The sequence below is a fragment of the Mastomys coucha genome, unplaced genomic scaffold (assembly GCF_008632895.1).
Source record: "Mastomys coucha isolate ucsf_1 unplaced genomic scaffold, UCSF_Mcou_1 pScaffold4, whole genome shotgun sequence".
Classification (NCBI taxonomy): Eukaryota; Metazoa; Chordata; class Mammalia; order Rodentia; family Muridae; genus Mastomys; species Mastomys coucha.
The window spans coordinates 15,629,587-15,650,863 of record NW_022196910.1 but is presented as its reverse complement, the minus strand read 5'-3'; the positions used below and the strand labels follow the sequence as shown (position 1 = coordinate 15,650,863).

Here is a 21,277-nt window from a genome sequence, read left to right as displayed (position 1 = left end):
TGACACTTTTGCTGCTTTGTCCCAATCCCAGTGATGACACTTTTGCTGCTTTGTACTTTTGTTGTGGTGTCTTTGTCTACCTGCTTCTGGATGCTTTTCAAATTCTGCTGACCTGTGTATCCGTCTTTTTGAATACACCTCTCTATCTTGATTATTATGATTCTATAGAAACTCTTAGGATTATTTCATATATTTAATATGTTTTTATATGACTTACATATTTCTTAGTAAGTTTGTTAATGCTCCCAGTAGTCAGTTAATATCAACACTCACTAAATTTCATTGTTTTCTAAACATTTATTTCATTCATTTTGATATTTAGTTATGTCTCTATGTCAAAGTCGTTATCTAATAGTTCTCACAAATTTAAGCATTTAACTTTAGCTTTATGCCTGGCATCATAATGGGATGTACACTTGGGTCCAGTGGCAAGATGGCTCCTGCTCTAAGGTTCTGGAAACTGTGTCCTTGGCTGTTATTTCCTGGCAGGCTTATGCAGGGAAATAAGGTGAAACCTCACCAGAAAGGCCTTGTTGCAATGTATTCTTTTATATCATTTTGTAAGGGCAAATTTCCAGTAACCACTATAGTAATATTCGCTTATTATTAAGTTCAATTCAGTAAGGAAGAACATGTTGGCTGTCCATGTTGTTTCCAGTTTGTCTGGCTGTTCCTTTTGCCTAAAGAATGGGATGCAGTGTTGTGATTCTATATATTCTCACTACATATTTAAGAAAAAGGTTTAGAACTGCAATAAAGAAAATAATGCATACTTCTCTGTACAGGTACGGCTATTGGCAAAGAAAATTTTCTTTTCATATTTGAGCCTGCTAGTGAATTCAAAGGATGATCTGGCTCTGGCTTATATTCTCAACATCCCTGATCGAGGCCTGGGGAGAGAGGCCTTCACCAACTTGAAGCATGCTGCTCGAGAGAAGCAATTGTCTATGTTTTTGGTATGGATGCTTGCATTGTCAGGACTTGTAATTATAATGAAACAATTTTTAAGTAGTTAGTTTACGTTTTATCATTGTATTTGAAAATCCATTGATTTTTTAATTTTTCCCGTGTCTTCCAAGTTTAACAAGTGAGAATTTCTGTTAAGCAGCATTCCTTACAAAAATTTATTCTATAGGCCAATACCCCTAATAAATAAATAAATGTACAGGTTTTCTCTGTTTTTCTCTTATTTTCTCCTTCTTTCTTTCCCATCTTTTCTTTACTTTGAGGAGCTTGGCTATGTGGCCCAAGTTGATCACAGATTCTCAGTCCCCTTGCCTGTGTTTCACAAATATGCTGTGTTATAAACATGCATTACTTTGCCTGGCTTTGATAGACTTCTTGAGTAAGTATTTCTATGGGCAAAAATCTTCAGACATAGGGTATGTGATATTTGTTTACATGATATGTATCTATATATCAGGAACTTTGAGAAGTCCTTCAGTGAAGTATCATGTCTTATGAACAGTAACCTTGTTACTTCATCTGTGATTCCTCAAGCTGTTTGACCATAGAACTTTCCCATAAGTTACTGATATTCCATAATGGGACTTTAAAGGGTAATTTGGAAAATACTGTTTTTGGACCATTTCATCTTTTCGCTGGAGATCTCCTTGGGTATAGCTATCACATACACATTTTTATCAGTGTAAAGACAGTTCTTTCAACCACTTATCCTGGGATGTGAAAGCTTGCTGGAATTTAGTGGTTGTCTGGCACACATCTTATTTCATAGCAAAGATAAAGGTTTGGACCCGTTGGAAACAATAGAGTAGTTGACATTGAAAATGGATTTCTTCTATGTAATGATTTCAATAGCTAACTATCCATATAAATGCAACTATATTCATGAACAACATCTGCATAGTCAAAGTTCTGCTCTTAAAATAAGCATATTCCTTCATCCTTGCTTTGACAAATGACTTGGCATATCAGTTTCATCCCCAGCTACTAGCTCTCAGTCTCACCCTATGTAGGATGGGGTCCACATGACACTTGCTCTGGGATTATCTGCTCTTCAGTGTGTAACATGATCCATGAAGTGTGCTTCATTGGCGCTGCATACTTAGGATTATATAAATATACCCAGCTTCATGATCTCTATTGTAGTTTAACCTTCAACATCCTTAAACATTGCTAAGTGGTCCACTTTCCTTCACAGATGGCCACATCATTTATCAGAGCGTTAGACCTTGGAGGGAAAGGATATGCACCATCGCCATCAGATCCTCTGTGGGCACATGCAAAAGGCCTGTCGGAGTTTATTCATTTCATTGACAAGCTAGATGAAATTCTTGGAGAGATACCAAATCCAAGGTAACAATTTATAAATCATAAATGTTGTTTGTTGTTAATCTATCTTTAAAACTTCATAGAATCAGAGGTAGGAATGAAGGTAATACTGAAATCACCAAGCATCAGACCAAAGCACAGGTAGAAGAAATAAAATACCAAAATGAAGAAATTATAACTACATGACCATACTCTAAATATCTGCTTTGTGTATATGAAAACCCAAAGATATTTTCAAATTGAGCTTGTTTAGTGAAAATGGTTATTGTTTATTGTTATCTGGAAGAAACAGTTTTTTTCAGAACTGAAAATGATCAAGTAATCTTTTATTTTTATTTTTAATTTTTTTTTTTTTTTTTTTTTTTTTTTTTTTTTTGGTTTTTCGAAACAGGGTTTTTCTGGATCGCTCTGGCTGTCCTGGAATTCACTCTGTAGTTCGAGGCTGGCCTCAAACTCAGAAATCTGCCTGCCTCTGCCTCCCAAGTGCTGGGATTAAAGGCGTGCACCACCACTGCCCAGCTCAAGCAATTTTTTAAAAAGTGTTTTACTTGGTAATAAAGGAAACCAACACCAAGTATGAGGAAGAAAATTGAAAAGATAATGATTTCCATATTCTGGTTTTTGCTATTTTTCATCTTCTTATATCTGCACATCTTTGGTTTATCTAGAATTTGTTTTATGTGACATTAGAGATGAACATTCTTTTTGAATCAGGAAGACTTAAATTTATAATAGAGATATGTAAGATGTTTATAGTAATTTTGGGGGACTAGAGTAGATTGTACCATTAGCTGTTGTGGATTGCTGTCATTTTGATTAGTGAGTCAGCATTGTTCAAGTAAAAGTAGCTAAAACTTACTGGACATTGCATTGGGCATTGTTTTAAACTCTTTTCTGTAGATTATCCCTTGGTCAGTATAAAGCCTCCCATGGTAGATGCTGTTACTATTGTCAGTTCAGAGATGAAGAGACTGCAGTGTGGGATCGAGCAGTTTCCTCTGGATTGCACTGTTGTTAAGTGGCAGCGCTGGGACTTGAGCTAGTCAGTTCAGTTCCTGATACACATTCTGTTATCTCCTTCTGAGGAACTTATTTCGATTTTATCCCATGTTATTCATTTACTGAAAATTCCATATTTGTTTTCTTTTTTGTTTACTGTATGTGTACACCTTTATGGATGGGGTGGGGTACATGTGTGACCTGACATGGGACTGGGGCTCAGAGGACAGTCTGTAAGGATTCATTCTCTCCTACTGTGTGGATCCAAGGATTGAACTCAGGTTGTTGGGTTTAGCAGCAAGCACCTTTACCCACGGAGCCATCTTGCTAGCCCTCAATTCCGTATTTTTAAGAGTTTTGTTCTGAATTGCATTGTATCTTATGTAGGTATCTATCACATAAGGGCAGCAAGGTGACTGGTTGTATCGTATCTATACTCAGGGAGCAGAGAGTAAGAGGAAGTGAAGGTCTACCCGCGTAGACCACTTCCTCACAGAGGTTTTGTAGCCTTCCCAAACAGCTCTCCCAACTGGGCACCTGCTCTTCAAACCTGAGACTGAGGGAGATAGTCCACATTCAAAACATACTTTGGATTTATTTCCTGTTCACTTTTCATCAATTACTTATCAAGCTTGACAGATTTAATATTTGTTCTCCTGTGGGTCTATCCTCTGCCCCGCAGACATTCCTCCTGCAGTCTCCCTGGTCTATCCTCTGCCCCGCAGACATTACTCCTGCAGTCTCCCTGGTCCATCCTCTGCCCTGCAGACATTCCTCCTGCAGTCTCCCTGGTCCATCCTCTGCCCTGCAGACATTCCTCCTGCAGTCTCCCTGGTCTATCCTCTGTCCTGCAGACATTCCTCCTGCAGTCTCCCTGGTCCATCCTCTGCCCCGCAGACATTCCTCCTGCAGTCTCCCTGGTCTATCCTCTGCCCTGCAGACATTCCTCCTGCAGTCTTTTTTAGTGCTCACTGCATGCCTTCACCTGCTGGCCTTCTTCAGAGAAGAAGAACTAGAGAGCTTCTTCAGCACCTTGGGAATTTTCTTTGCCTCTGCCCTGCTCCTGGACCTCATGGCTTTACTTTCCATTGGTAAGCGTCTCTTTGCACACATGGCTTCCTAAAAGCAAACAAGTGGACAAGTAAGACAGATAAAGGCACTCGCTGCCAAAGCCTGATGACTAAGTTGATTCCTGCAACTTACAGCGGAACTGTAAGACTCAACTTCTGAAAGTTGTCCTCTGCCTGCCATGTGAGTGCCATGCATGCTCTGCACCCCGCACCCCTGACAGGAAGAACAAAGGAATAAGAATACGTAAAAGCGAACAGGAAACCAACACCTTTGTTCTCACATTTGATTTTATGTGGTCTTATCATATTTTATCTTTATAAGATTATTAACCATATTTAACTTAAGTTGGATGGACTGACTTACACATGTTCCAAGCCCTTGGGAGACTGAGACAGGAAAACTGCTTTGGGCTCCAGTGTGAGACTTACCCTTAAGGGTGAACAACAACAACAACAACAACAACGGAAGAAGAAGAGAATTACGTTTTATCTGCTATCTAGATGGTACTTGTTTATCTAAGGATTTTTTTGGTTAGAGTTTTATTTTTGTCCTGTTCAGTATTAGAGTATTCCCAGAAGGGATGGTGATTCGAACCCCTCTTTTCCTATTTAAAAGTGAGGCCTATAAAGCTGATCAACTTTGTGTAGTGGGCTTAATGACAGCATGGTGACCAATCAGCCCTGTTGTTAGGGACTTAACTCTGCAGATGTCAGATAACTGTACATCGTTTCTTTGAATCTGAATATTTCTGCAGATCTATCGGTTAGTCTCTGAAAGCCGCAATTCCGGCCTGTGATGGCCGTGCAGACACTGTGAGCTCACAGTGCATCGTGAAAATAGATATTCCCTTTATTTTCCCTTGCTGCCCCAGATTGGGTCCTGCCTCGCTTACTCTTCAGGTGACCCTGCCTTCCATGCCATGGTAGAAGAGACACACTGGCTTCACTGCTGAGAGTGAGAGAGGATTTAGGGTACCAGTGTCCCACATGCATGCTCAGGTCTTCAGCATCCCTTGCTACAGGGTCTTTAGGCTCTGAGGTCCCTACTGGTGATCCTTGAACAGTGACCTGCATTTATCATGGGTATACATATATACATGTATATATGTACATATATATATATGTGTGTGTGTGTATATATACATATGTATATATACACACACACATATATATATACATATATATATATATATACATACACACACACATATATATATACATGTATATATATAAAAATTATTCTGGGTAGTTGATGTAATGCCTCTACTATTACTAGTATTATCTTCTATTTTCTTTTTCTGCATTTATTTTAAAAATCTGGTTTGTTCTTTTTTTGACTTTAGTAATATTTAGAGAGACAGCAAGATAAATGCATAAATTCAGTTTAATAAATTTGTTAAAATTTTGGTAGACTATATGACTGGGAAAATCGACCAAACAGAAATGTATTTCATTTATAGGCACTTTGTATGAGAGAATGTATTTCTTCAATTTAGCAGCCATTTATTTAAAGTATTCATGAATAATTACACCATCTTCTAGGGAAGACACTAAATAAGTGGGTATCTAAATAATATCTTCAAGTGGGACTCTACTTAGTTTTCTTTTCTTTTTAAACAGTATGTTAATTCTATAATTTAAAATAGCAAGATTACTGAAGGCTAGGTGGAAAAGATACAGTGAGAAAGACCTACATTGGCCTGCTTTGTTGGCGCTTGTGGTAAGGAGGTCAGGAAAGCATGCCTGGGAAAATGTTACAGTTGAGCTTAATCTAAAGGATAAACTTGCAGTGAGCCAGATGTGGGGTGTCACTAGCTTAGTGGACACTTGCTTCACTAGTTATGCATTTCATCTTACAGTTTTATACTTTTTCTTGACTTGTACTTTATCCATAGTCTATAAGGATAGTAGGAAAACCCCAGCAAGCTATATTTTCTGTTCCAGTTCCTTCATCTTTTTGCTCAGATTCATGAAAAATGCTATACTTTAGTTCCCCCTTCTCCATTTGCAGGCGTGACTCATTTCTTCCCAGGCAGCAAGTGTAAGAGTTTGTTGGTTGCCTTCACTAACTGTGTCAGCACTGGACTGTACCGGCCATCGCAGTCCCTGGCGCAGAGTAGAGTACAGTTCCTGTGTACTCTGGAGAGACTCACACTGCTCTCCTTCCTGCTCTTCTGTCAGTGCTCTTCCGGGAGGGTTTAACTCCTCATATTTGGTCACTTGTTAGAGCTTCTTCTCATAACTCCTGTGGCTCCAGCTACCCAGGTTTAAGTCTTACACATCTCTAAGTCTCTGCCTTAGCTTGACTATTTATTTATTTATTTATTTATTTATTTACTTATTTATTTATTTATTTATAACATGTTTGCATCTCATGTCCCTCTCCCTTGTAGCTACAGCCGTATTTCTGGGTTTTGCTGCCCTGTTCAGTCCTGTCCCTTTTTTTCCTCTGGGCCTCTTACCTCTCTGAGATATTCATCCTGCCTCCAGTCCTGTACTGCTCAATCCTGTTGGTGCACTGAAATTAGTCAGATTGATCTTTCTGAAATGGTTTTGATCGTTCAGGATTCCATACCAGGTACAGGACGAGACCTAAGGAATTGTGGTCAGCACGCAAAGTGTGTATAAGTTTGTGCTTGTCTTATAAAGGAAGCAGTATTAATAGTCTTTTATTCCAAGGAGGAATGAAAATAGGTAGATAGGAAAGGGTGTGGGGAGAAGAAAAGTGTCATGGGACACTCATTGTCCTCGGCCCGGCCCGTTCTTCATGAAGCCATTTTAGCGAAGCTGACTGCATTTCTGAATTCTGCCAGTAGATGCCACCATAAAATGCATGCTATACTTTTACCTGAAAAATGTCTTAGAAACTTCAGTTATATAAATTAATTAGGTTCTATTGTTAAGAATTTTAAAATGCTGTACTTTAGGCTTACTACACAGCTTTTTAATGAATATCTATGTAATATATTAGGCTAAATATGTGGTTACAGAATGTTAATTTGGCTGAAAATTACCCGACTCATTTATTGTTAATTATTGTTTTGTTTGAAAATACTTCAGAAGAGTTTTTATACTACTTAATACACTTTTAATCATATTTAATTTTAAAAAGTATTAAAGCAAATAGTTAATCAAATTCTTGAATACATAATGGCAGAGCCAGACACTGTATTCAGTAAAATAAAGAGTAATAACTTTGATGAAAATGTTTGTTCTAGTATTGCCTAGTATTTCTGCCAGCCACTTTCCTTTTGAACTGTGCTTTTCATTGCGAACCTCCTTGTGTTTTCCTCCGGGGACTGTAGTGTGGTGGAGTTGGGAGCTACTGTTTAACTCTCTGATCTAATTCTCTTTAGGATGTTTATCTAAATTAGCAAGAAGGTATGTTTGGGCAATAACTCATTCTTTCTTTCACTTTCCACTCAAGTTCCCTCTATCCTTTCAGTCTCATTCTGCTCCGTCACAAGCTTTTGTTCATGGTGTAAAGCCAGCAGCACAGAGAGCCTTGACAGGATGTCAAGACTTCTGCAGCTTCCAGGTTCTAAAAGCAACAGCTTGAATGAAGCTACTGGATTACCAAATAGACACTAGAGATCTAATGGTTGGCTTTATTAGGAAGTACATGGATTAGTCACAGTAGCAGTGTTTAGAATGTTTGCTGGTGGCCAACATTCTAAACCTTGGCGAGTAATTGAAGTATAAGTCTCGTAAATCTTTTCCTAGAAACAGTTCTGGCAATGAATTACACCATTTTGAGAATTCAGCAATTTTGTTCTTATAGAAGGAATGGAGTGGGGGAATAAATGATAACATTCTTCCCAAAATGTGAAAATTTTTTATTCCTTTTTGATTTTTTTCTAAGACAGGGTTTTCTCTTTGTAGCTCTGGCTGTCCTGGAACTTGCACTGTAGACCAGGCTGGCCTCGAACTCAGAAATCTGCCTGCCTTTGCCTCTCAAGTGCTGGGATTAAAGGTGTGTACCACTACTGCCCAACAATTTTTATTCTTATAATTTACAACTAAGGCATTCTTTCATCTTTAATTATCCTTTGAATCTCTATCAAATTTTTTGTTAGTTTATTTGTAGCTTTAATAAACATATATAATTGACCTAGCTACTACAATAAAAGGATACACTTAAAAACCACTTGGAAGACCATTTTTAATAAAAAGGGTTTTTTTTTTCCAGGCCAGTAACCTCACCCAGCATTACCTTAATTAACAGAAGTCATGTAAATAGTAGCTACACTGCTAAAATTCCCCCATTAGTATTTGCATTATCACTTAGAGGGCTCCTTAACATGATGAATCATGTAGGGTATAATATGTATAGCATTTCATGTCTACATGAAGAAGTCTAGTGTAGTTAGGGGAAAACCAACCAGAATTGGAATTATACAAACATTATTGACAAGACTTCAGTACTTATAATTATAAAACATTTAGTTTAAAATGTTGGTACAATACATACAATAGCTATATATACATGTAGTATATTCTATAGTAGTCAGGTTTTTTGGATAGTCATCCTTAATGGCCCTTAACAAACAGTATGATCAGCTAATACTAGTTTTATTCAAAAGGACCGATTGCACATTTATTTGTTCTTGTACATTAATAGTTAGTCACCAAGTCATTAACATACATGAACACACATCATGTAAAGAAAAGTAAATTGCTGTCCCTTAGGCATAGTAGTAGCAGCTTGTCACTACCAAGTCACATCATTCACATCATTGAAGGCTGTAAACCATGACTTTTACGTTCATCCTGAGTAATAACATGACTTAAGAGCATGAATTATATATTGTAAATAATTTTTACAAATAAATGAAACCAAAGTACTTTATAGAATTTACTATCAAATTTTACTATCAAAACTCTTTCAGAAGAGTAGTTCCCAGAAAAAACAGAAAGTACCAAGGTGCCAACTATGGATTCATTTTGGCTGTAGTTCATCCAATTTGTCTGTTCTTTTAGTAGAAAAATAAGTTTAAGTTTAAAGTAATAGCTGAAAAGAAAGTTCTTATATAAGTGAAGTGGTTCCTAGAACCAACCTAGACTTCTGGTTACAGAAGCAGGACAGACAAAATACCGGGAATTACCCTTTCATTAATAAAAATTTAATAATGCTGGATAACATTTTTAAATGGTTCTTAATGCTTTGGATGTGTAGGCAAATAAAATATAGGCCAAGAATCAGGTGAAGAAAAGTCAGAGAGACAAATCAAAAATGTAGCAAGTCACATAGTGGACCTGGTGAACTAGAGATTGTATTCTGTGTGTGTGGCAGGTGTGTATGTGTGTGTGTGTGTGTGTGTGTGTGTGTGTGTGTGTAGGTGTGAAGGTATGAACCTGTGATCAACCCCTTTAGGAGCTATTCACCTTGGATTTCGAGGCCTGGTCTCACTGGCATCTAGGTCTGGCCTAGTAGGCTGTGGTAGCTCCACAGTTCCAGGGATCTACTTTCTTTACCTTCCTTGCTTTGAGATTACTCTAGTACTCCATTACACTGGGCCTTTTATATGTATGCAAGGGATCAAATTCAAGTACTCATACCTGTGTGATAAGCATTTTACCCACTGAAACAGTTACTCCAGCCCAGAAAAAACTCTTTGGGTAGCCACTAACAATACTATGGCACAGTATTGGGACAGCTCAAATTGCAGGTCTGATAGGAACACATCATCACCCTGCAGGGACGATACCTCAGCATAAAGGTGAACTAAGAATGAAGACTGTCTAATCTGATAAAAGGGTTCATATAAAAACCTAGTTATTATAAATTGTCTTAGCATTCAATTTAAGATTCAGGTGAGAGCTCCCGTGTCATCATGTCTTTGCAGCCCAGTATTTGATGGGCAGTTCAAATCGGTGTGGCAAGAAAAATAAATGGTAGGTAAAATAATTAAAAGAAAGAAAACTATTTGGTAGTCATATGATTATATTGCTATGAAATTCAAAGACCCTAAAAGAAAAACATTAAAATAAGCAGTAGAATTTAATTACTACTCTGTCTATAATGAATAACTTCAAAACAATCTTATTTCTATTGCCATTCTGTAGGAAAAAGCTTTAGAAAAAATTTCCCAAATTAGAAAGTAAAAAGACTAAATCTAATAAGAGTCGTAGTAGCTCCTTCCCTCCTGAGGATTTTATCAAATGTGGAGCTCTCTGTCTGCCCCTTCCCCCCCCTCCTCACCTTTCTTATCTCTGCACTTTACCCCCAGAAAACAATACTAAAACAAATTTGCCTTCAGGAAAAGACTGAAGCTTCTCTCATTTCCTGCTCATTTACCGGTCACACTCGCTCTTCCCAGAGAAAGATTGGAGATATTTGAAGATTATCCTCTAGTCTTACCAAGCTCAGTGTGACATCTACTCAAGAGAGAGATTCCTTCCTCAGAGCTGATTTTTGCATGAAATGCTTCCCACATTGCTCCAGCATAAAAGTTACCTGTGGTACCAAGGCAGTTACATAGCACCATTCTTGGAGAAAGGGATTCAGTAAGCTAGCATCAGGAGTTGGTGTTTCAAACAAAACCGAAAAAGATTCTTATGCTAGGAAACATGGCAGAGACTCTAGTGAGCTGCCATTGAACTTTCAGTTCTCTGTGATTGCTTCATAAATTTCCCTTTCCCCTTGGCCCAAATATTTACCTGATCAATCTTCACATGCTTGTTAGAATACCTAAGGTGTATATTCTGGCCATAAGGTATTGAGGATGACAACTTTAGTTGATAGGTTTTCCTTTATACTACTACAAAAGAGAAGCTTAGTAGCATGCCCCAGGTACAGAGAGAGAGCTGTTATGACTCCATGTCAAACAAGACTGCTGTCTCATTAGACACAGCCTTTCTAGGGTTACCTCAGGGCTTTAATAGAAACCCCTCTTCTACTGTTGGACACCTCTAATTTTTTCTCTAGAACAGACTAAGATTCATCCTCCTGTGCATTTCTCACACTGGACCTATGCCAGTTCGGTAGAGCAGGAGCTGCAACCCAAACTCAGGCATAGAAAGGAACATTGATTGCAGGTTTTGAAAGACACTAGTCTATTGGCCATAGCTAGTTTAATTTTTGGTTTGTTTTGGATCAATATTGACTTGCTTAATTTCCTCTTCTGTATATAATAGTCCTTCATTATGGTGGTATAGTATTTCTTTTGGGTTAGCTTTCTTCTTTCCTCCTCATTTCCTGGAATACCATGTGACCTAGGACAAGTTATTTAATCTTCATGAGACTCAATAGCAGCGTGTTGAGTTGGTTTTAAGATTAATTAACATTCTAGGCTGTTCTAAGTGACTGTTTTTGTTGTCTTAGTATTGTGTACATACTTTAAGTATTTCAGATATATAGAAATTCATCTGATCTGTCATTATATTTTATACATAGTTGAAATATTTTTTTCAGCTTTCACATCAAGGATGATGTAATATATGACATTTTGGGTTTTAGAAAAACTTTCTAGTGATTTTTATTTTTTTCTTTAAGTGCTTTGCTGTTTGATCTGTAAGATCAAAGTTATGTTTTCAAAAGGTGTTGATTAACACTGAGAAATAAGTTTGAAGCTTATAAGCATGCTATCACTTACAAACTCTTACCAGCAAACTCTTATTTCTATTTCCAGCCTTGCAGGGGGTCGGCTATTATCGGCGATAAAGATGCAGCTGATCAAAGGCCACAGCAGTGGGGAGCCTTTTTATAAAGCAGTAGAGGAAGTTGTTCAGGATTTGAATTCGAGGATTAAAAATATTATTAATTCTCAAGAAGGTGTAGCTGTCAGTGCCACCAGTCCTGTCCCGGTAAAGGATTTATTCTTTATTGTCCTATATAAAACATAATCTCTTCTGTTCATTGCAGAAATTGTTTTCTGTTGCTACTGAAGTCAGAAGATGTATTTTCTATGTTTTAATTTTCTCAATAGGATTATGTTGAACTTAGGGTAAATCATAACATCTTTAGTGAAAATGTATTTGTGAAAAGGCATTGGGTAATCTCTGGTATTTCTTAATACTTAAGGTGCTTAGGGCTACTTTTCAATAATTATTCCTATAATACTGTTCTATTTACTTAGATTCAAAATAATAGTCTGGTTTTTGACCAGTACTCTTCTCTCTGCAAGACAGCAATGGTCCCATTAGACCAGGTTTTGTAGTCAGAAGTTTAGTTTTCATTTATAGAGCTATATAATTCTTTATTACTAACTACATTTCCAGTTTCTTACAATTCAGTCTTCCTTATACTTGAGAATCTTATACAGTATGCACTTCTTCCTTGGCTTTCTTAAGTATTAATAGTCAATTTTAATAGATCATTGCTACAGAAGTGAGCTACAATGACTTTAAATGCAGAACAGAACCTTAGAGTATATATTATAGTAGATCTACCTTTTTTCCTTTTTTCTTTCTTTGTTTTTATTTGAGGTAAAGTCTTACTGTGTAGCCCAAGTTGGTTTGGAACTCACTCTGTAGCCCAGGCTAGCCTCAGATTCTTAGCATAGTCTTCTGATGCTGGCATTACACAGGTAAGTCCATTGTGCCTGACTACATTGTAGTGCTTATTTGGTTAACAAAGGCCCTCTCATTAGGGATCACCTGAGAAGGCAGTAGGGAAGGAAGACTTTTGCTTTTCCTATTTACTGATTCTTTCATCCACAGGCCTTGGTGATCTTTTTTTTTTCTATTTTCCTGCAATAATGTGGCTTCTTAGAGTTACTTCAAAGGCATCATGGGGAAGATTCTGGGATTCTCCCCTATTTATTTCATGTGCATGCCAACATTTTGAGTGACTGTGTTGGCACAAAGCACAAGGGAGCTCTCACTGCAAGTGTAAGCCAGGAACCATTGCCATCTCAGCTGGAGAAGTGCCAGTCCCTATCTGTGACAGAGTCCTATCACAAGCCACCTGCTGTTAGTTTGTTTCCCACTAAATCACAGATCTTGACAATCCAATCAAATGACGCTCAGTGAAGGTGCTGTTAGCAGTGTGGCACGTGCTAATCCTGATGTATGAGCTATGTGGTAAGTTCCAGATCACGGTAGGCTCCTGGTTTTACTTTGAGTAGTGCTGTACAGCACAGTGCTGGTGGGCTGAGCTGCCAAGGAGAGAAAAGAAACCAAACCACATTGATGGATGCTGACGGGTGACACAGTGCCACTTGAAAGATTATCCCTGATATTTAGGCACCGTGCCCCTCACCCCAGAGGGCAGGGCACCGCCATTGTTCCTCTTAAGCCGGTGACTATGTCACGAACATAGACAAGTTAAGCATCTCCTCAGAGTCCTGCAGTGGACATAATTAGTTAGCAGGATATTTCAAACCTAAGATGTCCGAGTTTATGTTCATATGTACCTGTATGTAATTTTGCATTGCCAGATTGCCTATCACATTCATTTATTTTCTAATTACTATATTTCCCAGCGCTTCCTCTTTAATCTGTCTTCTTTATCTCTAGTGTTATTAGTTCATGCTATTTCATTTTAAAATTAAGTTATTGTATTCTTTTAATCTGATCCAGTCATGACAATATTTGACAAATTTTGCCCTAAAATATATTTTACACATTGCTATTGTTGATTTTTCTAAAGTCTAAATAAGATTATTGTACTTGCTTAATAAAGCAAAGCATTTTACCTTTGTAGCTGGCTGACCTATGACGTGAGTGCATGGCATGCAGGGTTTCTTCAGACTCCTTTACTGGAACTCCTCCTCACCTAGGAACCTAGACTTCTCCTACTTCACCTCGGAGCTTCTTCTTCTCTCTCTCTGACTCCTTCTGAGGCTGTCCTTCTCTCCGTAGAGTAGTGACCATTGTCTTTTGGGTGCTTCCACCACAGTGTGTATACACACAGGGAATATCACAGCACTGTGATGAAACTGTGATGGCCTACTTACCTCCTCAAGGGAACTGGGAATTCTTTGAAGGTACTGGTTTTTACCTTTGAAGCTTTAGTTTCTTAAAATAAGGCTTAGAACATAGACTGCTCATAAATTTTCTTTTTTTAATTATTATTAGATGTTTTCTTATTTACAATATCTCCTTTCCCAGGTTCCCCTCCAAAAAAAAAAAAATAAGAAAAATAAAATAAAATAAACCCCAAACTAAAACTATCTCCTGTTCCCTCCCTCCTCCCCCTGCTCAACATCCCACCCCTCCTGCTTACTGGCCCTGGCTTTCCCCTACACTGGGACATAGAACCTTCACTGGGCCAAGGTCCTCTCCTCCCATTGATGACCGGCTTGACCATCCTCTACTATACACATGCTGCCAGAACAATTAGTCCCACCATGTATAGTCTTTGGTTGGTGGTTTAGTCCCTGGGAGCTCTGAGGATACTAGTTAGTTCATATTGTTGTTCATCCTAAGGGGCTGCAAACCCTTCAGCTCCTTGGGTCCTTTCTCTAGCTCCTTCATTGGGGACCCTATACTCAGTCCAATGGATGGCTTTGAGACTCTACTTCTGTATTAGTCGGGTACTGTCAGAGCCTCTCAGGAGACAGCTATCTCAGTCTCCTGTCATCCAGCACTTGTTGGCATCCACAATAGTGTCTAGATTTGATGATTGAATATGGGTTGGATTCCCAGGTGAAGTAGTCTCTGAATTGTCTTCCCTTTAGTCTCTGCTCCATAGTTAATCTCTATAACTCCTTCCATGGGTATTTTGTTCCCTCTTTTAAGAAGGAAGTAAGTATTCTCACTTTGGTCTTCCTTGAGTTTCTTATGATTTGTGGTTTGTGCTTTGTGTATTCTGATCTTCTAGGCTAATATCCACTTATCAGAGAATGCATACTATGTGTGTTCTTTTGGGACTGGGTTACCTCACTCAGGATGATATTCTCCAGATCCATCCATTTCCCCAAGAATTTCATAACTTCACTGTTATGAAATTCTTTTTAATAGCTGAGTAGTACTCCATTGTGTAGATGTACCACATTTTCTGTATCAATTCCTCTGTTGAGGAACATCTGGGTTCTTTCCAGTTTCTGGCTATTATAAATAAGGCTGCTATGAATATAGTGGAGCATGTGTCCTTATTACATGTTGGAGCATCTTCTGGGTATATGCCCGGGAGTGGCATAGCTGGGTTCTCTGCTAGTACTATGTCCAATTTCCGGAGGAACTGCCAAACTGATTTCCAGAGTGGTTGTACCAGCTTGCAATCCCACCAGCAATGAAGTAATATTCCTCTTTCTCCACAACCTCTCCATCATCTGCTGTCACTGAGTTTTTGATCTTAGCCATTCTGACTGGTGTGAGGTGGAATCTCAGGGTTGTTTTGATTTGCATTTCCCTGATGACTAAGGATGTTGAACATTTCTTTAGGTGCTTCTCAGCCATTCAGTATTCGTCAGTTGAGAATTCTTTGTTTAGCTGTGTACCCCATTTTTTAATAGGGTTATTTGTTTCTCTGGAGTCTAACTTCTTGAGTTCTTTGTATACATTGGAAATTAGCCCTCTATCGGATATAGGGTTGGTGTAGATCTTTTCCCAATTTGTTGGTTGCTGTTTTGTCCTATTGACAGTGTCTTTTGCCTCACAGAAGCTTTGCAATTTTATGAGGTCCCATTTGTCGATTCTTGATCTTAGAACATAGCTATTGGTGTTCTGTTCAGAAAAATTTCCCCTGTTCCTATGTGCTCGAGGCTCTTCCCCACTTTCTTTTCTATTAGTTTGAATGTATCTGGTTTTATGTGGAGGTCCTTGATCCACTTGGACTTGAGCTAATCTTTTGGTTTTGCCTTTTTGAGACAGGGTCTCATTATAAGCCAGGCTGATCTTCAACTTAAGTAACTGAAATCAGTCTTGAACTCATGCTCTGCCTCTCCAGTGTGGGGCATAGGCATGCACCACCACTTCTGGCTCTTGAGGAGGTCTTAAGCACATGTGAGTTTGTTTTGGATTGCCAGAACCCAGACATGGGGTTGAGGCCTAACTAGGTAGTTATTAGACTTTTCTATCTTAAAGTCTAATGTTACTCACGTCAGAAACAAATGTCTTCCTTTGATGATATTCTTTTATGTCTAAAAATTGGTAAGTCATAATGTGGCTTAAAGGCTAAATGTTTACATATCTTATATCCACTTTTTATAGCTGATTTTCTTTGATTTCAGCAATAAAAGAAGAAGAGTGCCATTTGAAATAGAAATGTATGGCTGATTCATGTAGCTGGTGTGATTATTATATATACTTTAAAATTAATTTTTGTTTTAGCCAAAATCTTTTGCCATAAACCATGATACTGCATATTGTGGCAGAGATGCTGTGAAAATTTTACTGGTTCTTTTGGATGAAGATGCAGCCAGTGCTCCTACCAGAAATAAAGCAGAGCTTTTATACAATGACGAAAGCACAGTTCCTCACAGTGGAATGTCTGTTCTCACACTCTTTAGGTATGTAATATGGAAGTTCTGTGTGAAAGCACTAATTTGACTTTTTTTTTTTAGAAAAAACAAAAAGTACCTTGTTGATTATCAGAGGAACTTACACTTATGGTAGGAAAAAGCAAACAAAAGCTAAAGGAAGATTGGGCATTTCTCTATAGCCCAGTTATAGTTACAATATAGCATTAAAGAGTGTTTTCAGTATATTGCTGTAAAAAATATTTATTTGTTTTGGTATATGTCAAGAACTTTGTTAAATCACAGCCCTTAAAGCAATTCTTTTTAGTAGCATTCCCAATGTCTAGTGAAGAATTGAGACTGGAGGGTGATTGTAAAATACACCAAAGAGAGCTCAGTTAACAAGTAGCAAAGATGTCTTCTCCCGTACTTGAGCATTCTTTATTGACCACTGTTCTGCGTAATAATATATTTATAGCAGGGTCAGCGTTTGTTGGCTTCCTGGCTAAGTGAATGTTGGTGTTATATGAAGACCTTGACACTGCCTTGGCATCACTCCAGCAGCCATAATAAGTACCCTAGGCAGATATAGACTGCCCTTAACAACAGGCCCGGTGTGAGGGGGAGCAGCAGAGGTGGCACATTGGGTTCTGATGAGAACCTTACCTCCTTAGAAGTGCCAGCTTGTTTTGTTTTGCTTTCCTTCCATGAGCTTCTTCACTGTGTGTACATGTTTCCTCTTTGCCCCTTTCTAACCAGGCATTTATCCTATCCAGTTGAGAGGTTACCCTTGGAAATCCTTTAACTGCAATTGTCTCTTCAATTCATGCACAGTCACTTTGAGTGGTTAGATACAGTCACATGGCAGGTTTTTTCCTCTTGTAAATATGCCTACGAGAGTAGGGAGAAAACTAGTTTAACATCGTCTCTGGCTTATGAGTGTCTTAGTTCATTTGAGATGCTACCAAAACGTATCTTGGACTGTGTAACTTACAAATGAAAAATTCCTTTCTCCTAGTTCCATAGGCTAGAAACTCAACATCACAGTGTCACAGGCTGATTGCTGTTGGTAGGTAAAGGCCTACTCGTCATAATTGCACCTGCCCATGCCTCTTCATGTGGTAGAAAATTCGAAAGGACAACAATGAGAGTAAGGCTCTCAAGCGCTCCCACTAATCCAAATCACTGCCCTCAGCACCTTCTGAAGGCCTCCCCTCTTACTAGTGTTTCAGTGGCGGTTAAATGTCAGTGTACAGTTTGAAAGGACAGAAACATCCAAGCCCTATTACTAAGTTTCATTGTTTTTCCCCCCCGATAGGTCTCCCACACAAGTGAAAAATACATCAGTTAAACCTCTCAGAGAACGAATCCATAAGTCACTGCAAGCAGAGAAAAATAAGGTATAGAAAAGTTCAATCATAAAATGACAGATATTGTTTTATTTTGAAAGAAATGAATATATAAAACTGGGCTACATTTTGTATTGTGCAATTCATATAACACAATAAGGAGTAAATGAAGAATTAGCATTGACAGTTTGTGTAGAAGAACATTGCTTTTATATAATTATGACCTATCTATGGCTTTTTAATTTATTGGAATATAAGCAGCAGCTATTGTAACTGTTACATCAGTGTGTATGAGTGAGGGAAAGAAATAATAAAGAAGCTGTGTCCTTATGTGCACGGCTAGCTTAGCAGAATGGAGACTTGATGTTCTGTGGTCACTGTGACACTGAGATAGTCGGCTGTACAACATGCTAAATCATCTGTAAGCTGAACATTATTTATAACCTTAATATGTTATATAATATAAATTTTAATTATATAATATATATTATTATATAATAATATATACATAAAATCCAAACTGTAAATTTTGAAGACACAGGGTAGAAGACCTTTAATTATATATTCAGATGAGAGAGTCTTCACATTGTTCCTTAGTGGTTATCAGTTTTCATTTAACTTGAAGTAGGTTTCTGATTTTTCCTTAGAACATTTGTTTCTGTAGTTTGATAATGTGTTTATTCAAACATTTAAATTTTTTCGGTTTTATGTTTTAACAGAATTTATTCAGTAGTTGCTATACATTGGGCATATAGTATATGTTAGTAATTATTAACTTTTGTTAAAAGTTTTTATAAAAATTATAATTATACTTAAAGTATTATAATTTTTCATTTTAATATAATAGAAAAATAGCTAACTTTTTGTATTTTTTGTATTCTTCTTTTGTATTTCTTTTTAAAATAAATTTTTCTTTTTTATATTGTTTGTATATATACATGTGTATACATATATCTATATCTATATATCTCTAGATATACAAGTTCTTATTTCCATTTCTTCCAAACTCTCCCACAAAACCTCTATTTTTTCTCTTTAAAATTCATGACTTTTTTGTTAATTGTTATGTTCTTATGTGTTATATTGTTAATTATGTTATGATACACACACACACACACACACACACACACACACACACACACTATTCTAACCTGTTTAGTCTATGTAATGTTACTTGCTTGTACTTACTTTCATGGCTTGACCATTTGGTATTGATGTACTTTTCCCTGGGGAAGACTGTTATCTCACTTTTAGCATTCCTGAATTGCTTGTAGTTCTCTCTGTAGGGTAGAGGCCTCTTGGGATTCCCCTCCCTATCTCGCTTATTGCCCTCAAGTATGTTACCATGTGCAGGTCATGTTTAGGCAGTCATATTGGTGAGACCCTTATGAATATAGCCTCTAACATTCTTAAAAGACACAATCTTAAGACACAATCACAACAAATCCTCTGGTCCCCCAGCTTCAAAAATTGTTTCTGCCATGGCTTCTCCATTGACCCCAGAGCCTTAGGCACTGGAGTTGTGTGGTAGATTTATCCCCTCTCCATTTTGATTGGTTGTGGTTTCTATAGTGGCCTCCATCTGTCACAAAGAGAAGTTTCCTTGGCAAGTGATGAGAACTGCACTCACCTGTGGGCATAAGGACAAATATTTAGAATATACTTTGGTTTTGTACATTTTTAGAAATTCTCAAGGGTCAACTAATTACTATAAAATGAAAACAAATGCATATGTGTTAGAGAAATAGAAAATACCATCTAATTTAGTGTCATTTACATAGATAGAAGCAAATTTTAGAAGGATGGTGTCTACTATTATGATGACCATGCAGTGTCTTATGTCTGTTGGTAAAAGCATGAAATTAAACTGGCATTGCTTTGTCAGCCTTGTCTACACAGACCTGAAACTAAAAGACAGTAAAATATTACTATTCATAATTATGTGTTATAGTAAGTAGCCTTTGCAAAATCAAACTGTGAAATCTTTCAATTTAGTCAGACATATAACTGAAGCACAGCCAGGTAGAGTGCTTGTTGGAAATAATAAGAAATATTGCCCATATCAACTCCTGAAGTGATGATGAAACAGTGTTTAAACACTTATTGCTATATTTCTCTGTTACTTTTGCTCTTGTGTATAAAGTTGTGGTGAGGTTTTTGTATGTTTTTGTTTTCTTTGTTATGGAAATTATATGTGGTCTACATTTGAACTACTTTAGGCATTTTAAAAGAGGAAACTATTAGAGAATTTACAGCTATGTCTTCAACTTTCATTTCACACTGTGGTCTATTAGGAAAATTGCATCTGATAATCCAGTAAATTCCCCTGTGAAGGAAACAGTAAGGTCCTTGTTAAACTTCTGTGGTTTGGTATAGACAGACCTTTGGAGACTAATTCTTTCATTTCTTTACCATTACTTCCAAACTAATTTAAATCATTTACTAAAGTGTCCTTATATTTCTTATTAGAAGATTTTTAAGGGCCCATTTAACCTTCTTAACTCCTGTGTATTGTGTATTTCAGTCCTTCCATCATGATTTGCTGGCCCTTTGTATATCTGCCTCAACTGAAAGGGCATAGATACGTTTTGTTTTTCTCTACTGTGTATTTAATGCTTTTTAGCATCTTAGTGAATCTGTGTTTTATAGGTAGTTATCTACTTAATGTAAATGACCCAGTCTAGAAGGTATGGGATCCTTAAGACAAAGAGCAGGAGGTACAGGGAAATTTAGATGTCAGTAGTGTAAGACAGTTACCTCTCTGTAATTGTTGCTCTATGAACACTCCTTGTCCTGGGGTGTTAGAAAATTCTTTCTTAGATAACTAAGTTTAGCCTGGGAATTTAAAAAATTGAAAGCATATCCAAGTTAAATAGGTACACTGGGATTGATTCTCAGAATCTCCTCTCTCCTGCTTTCTAACATGAATTCAAAGTAATTAAAACTAAGAGAAATAGAGCTGAGGAGATGGTGGCTCAGTGGGTAATGTGCTCACTGTGCAGGCATAGACACTTGGGTTCAGATTCCCAGCAACTAAGAAATAGCTGTCATGGTGGCTTGCTCCTATGACTTCAGCTCTGGGAGAGGAGGCAGGCAGCGGATCCTGGTGCTCACTGGCTATGTAGCCAAGCCGAATTGACCATCTCCAGTGTCAATGAGAGATCCTGTCTCAGGAATTAAGGTGATAGAGTGACTGAAGAAAACTACCTTTGGCTTCCATATG

The 21,277-nt window shown here is 37.6% G+C and overlaps 1 protein-coding gene across 4 annotated transcripts in view; it reads left to right on the top strand.

Moving 5' to 3' along the window:
• The window catches only part of Parpbp (PARP1 binding protein), a 45,879-nt gene that overhangs the window by 18,045 nt on the left and 6,557 nt on the right, over positions 1-21,277 (top strand). For all 4 annotated transcript variants that reach the window (XM_031349598.1, XM_031349595.1, XM_031349597.1 and 1 more), the window contains exons 5-9: positions 786-956; positions 2,162-2,316; positions 11,993-12,167; positions 16,578-16,756; positions 18,024-18,105. In XM_031349598.1, coding sequence (XP_031205458.1) covers positions 786-956; positions 2,162-2,316; positions 11,993-12,167; positions 16,578-16,756; positions 18,024-18,105 — 762 coding nt within the window. The remainder of the gene's footprint in view (positions 1-785; positions 957-2,161; positions 2,317-11,992; positions 12,168-16,577; positions 16,757-18,023; positions 18,106-21,277) is intronic.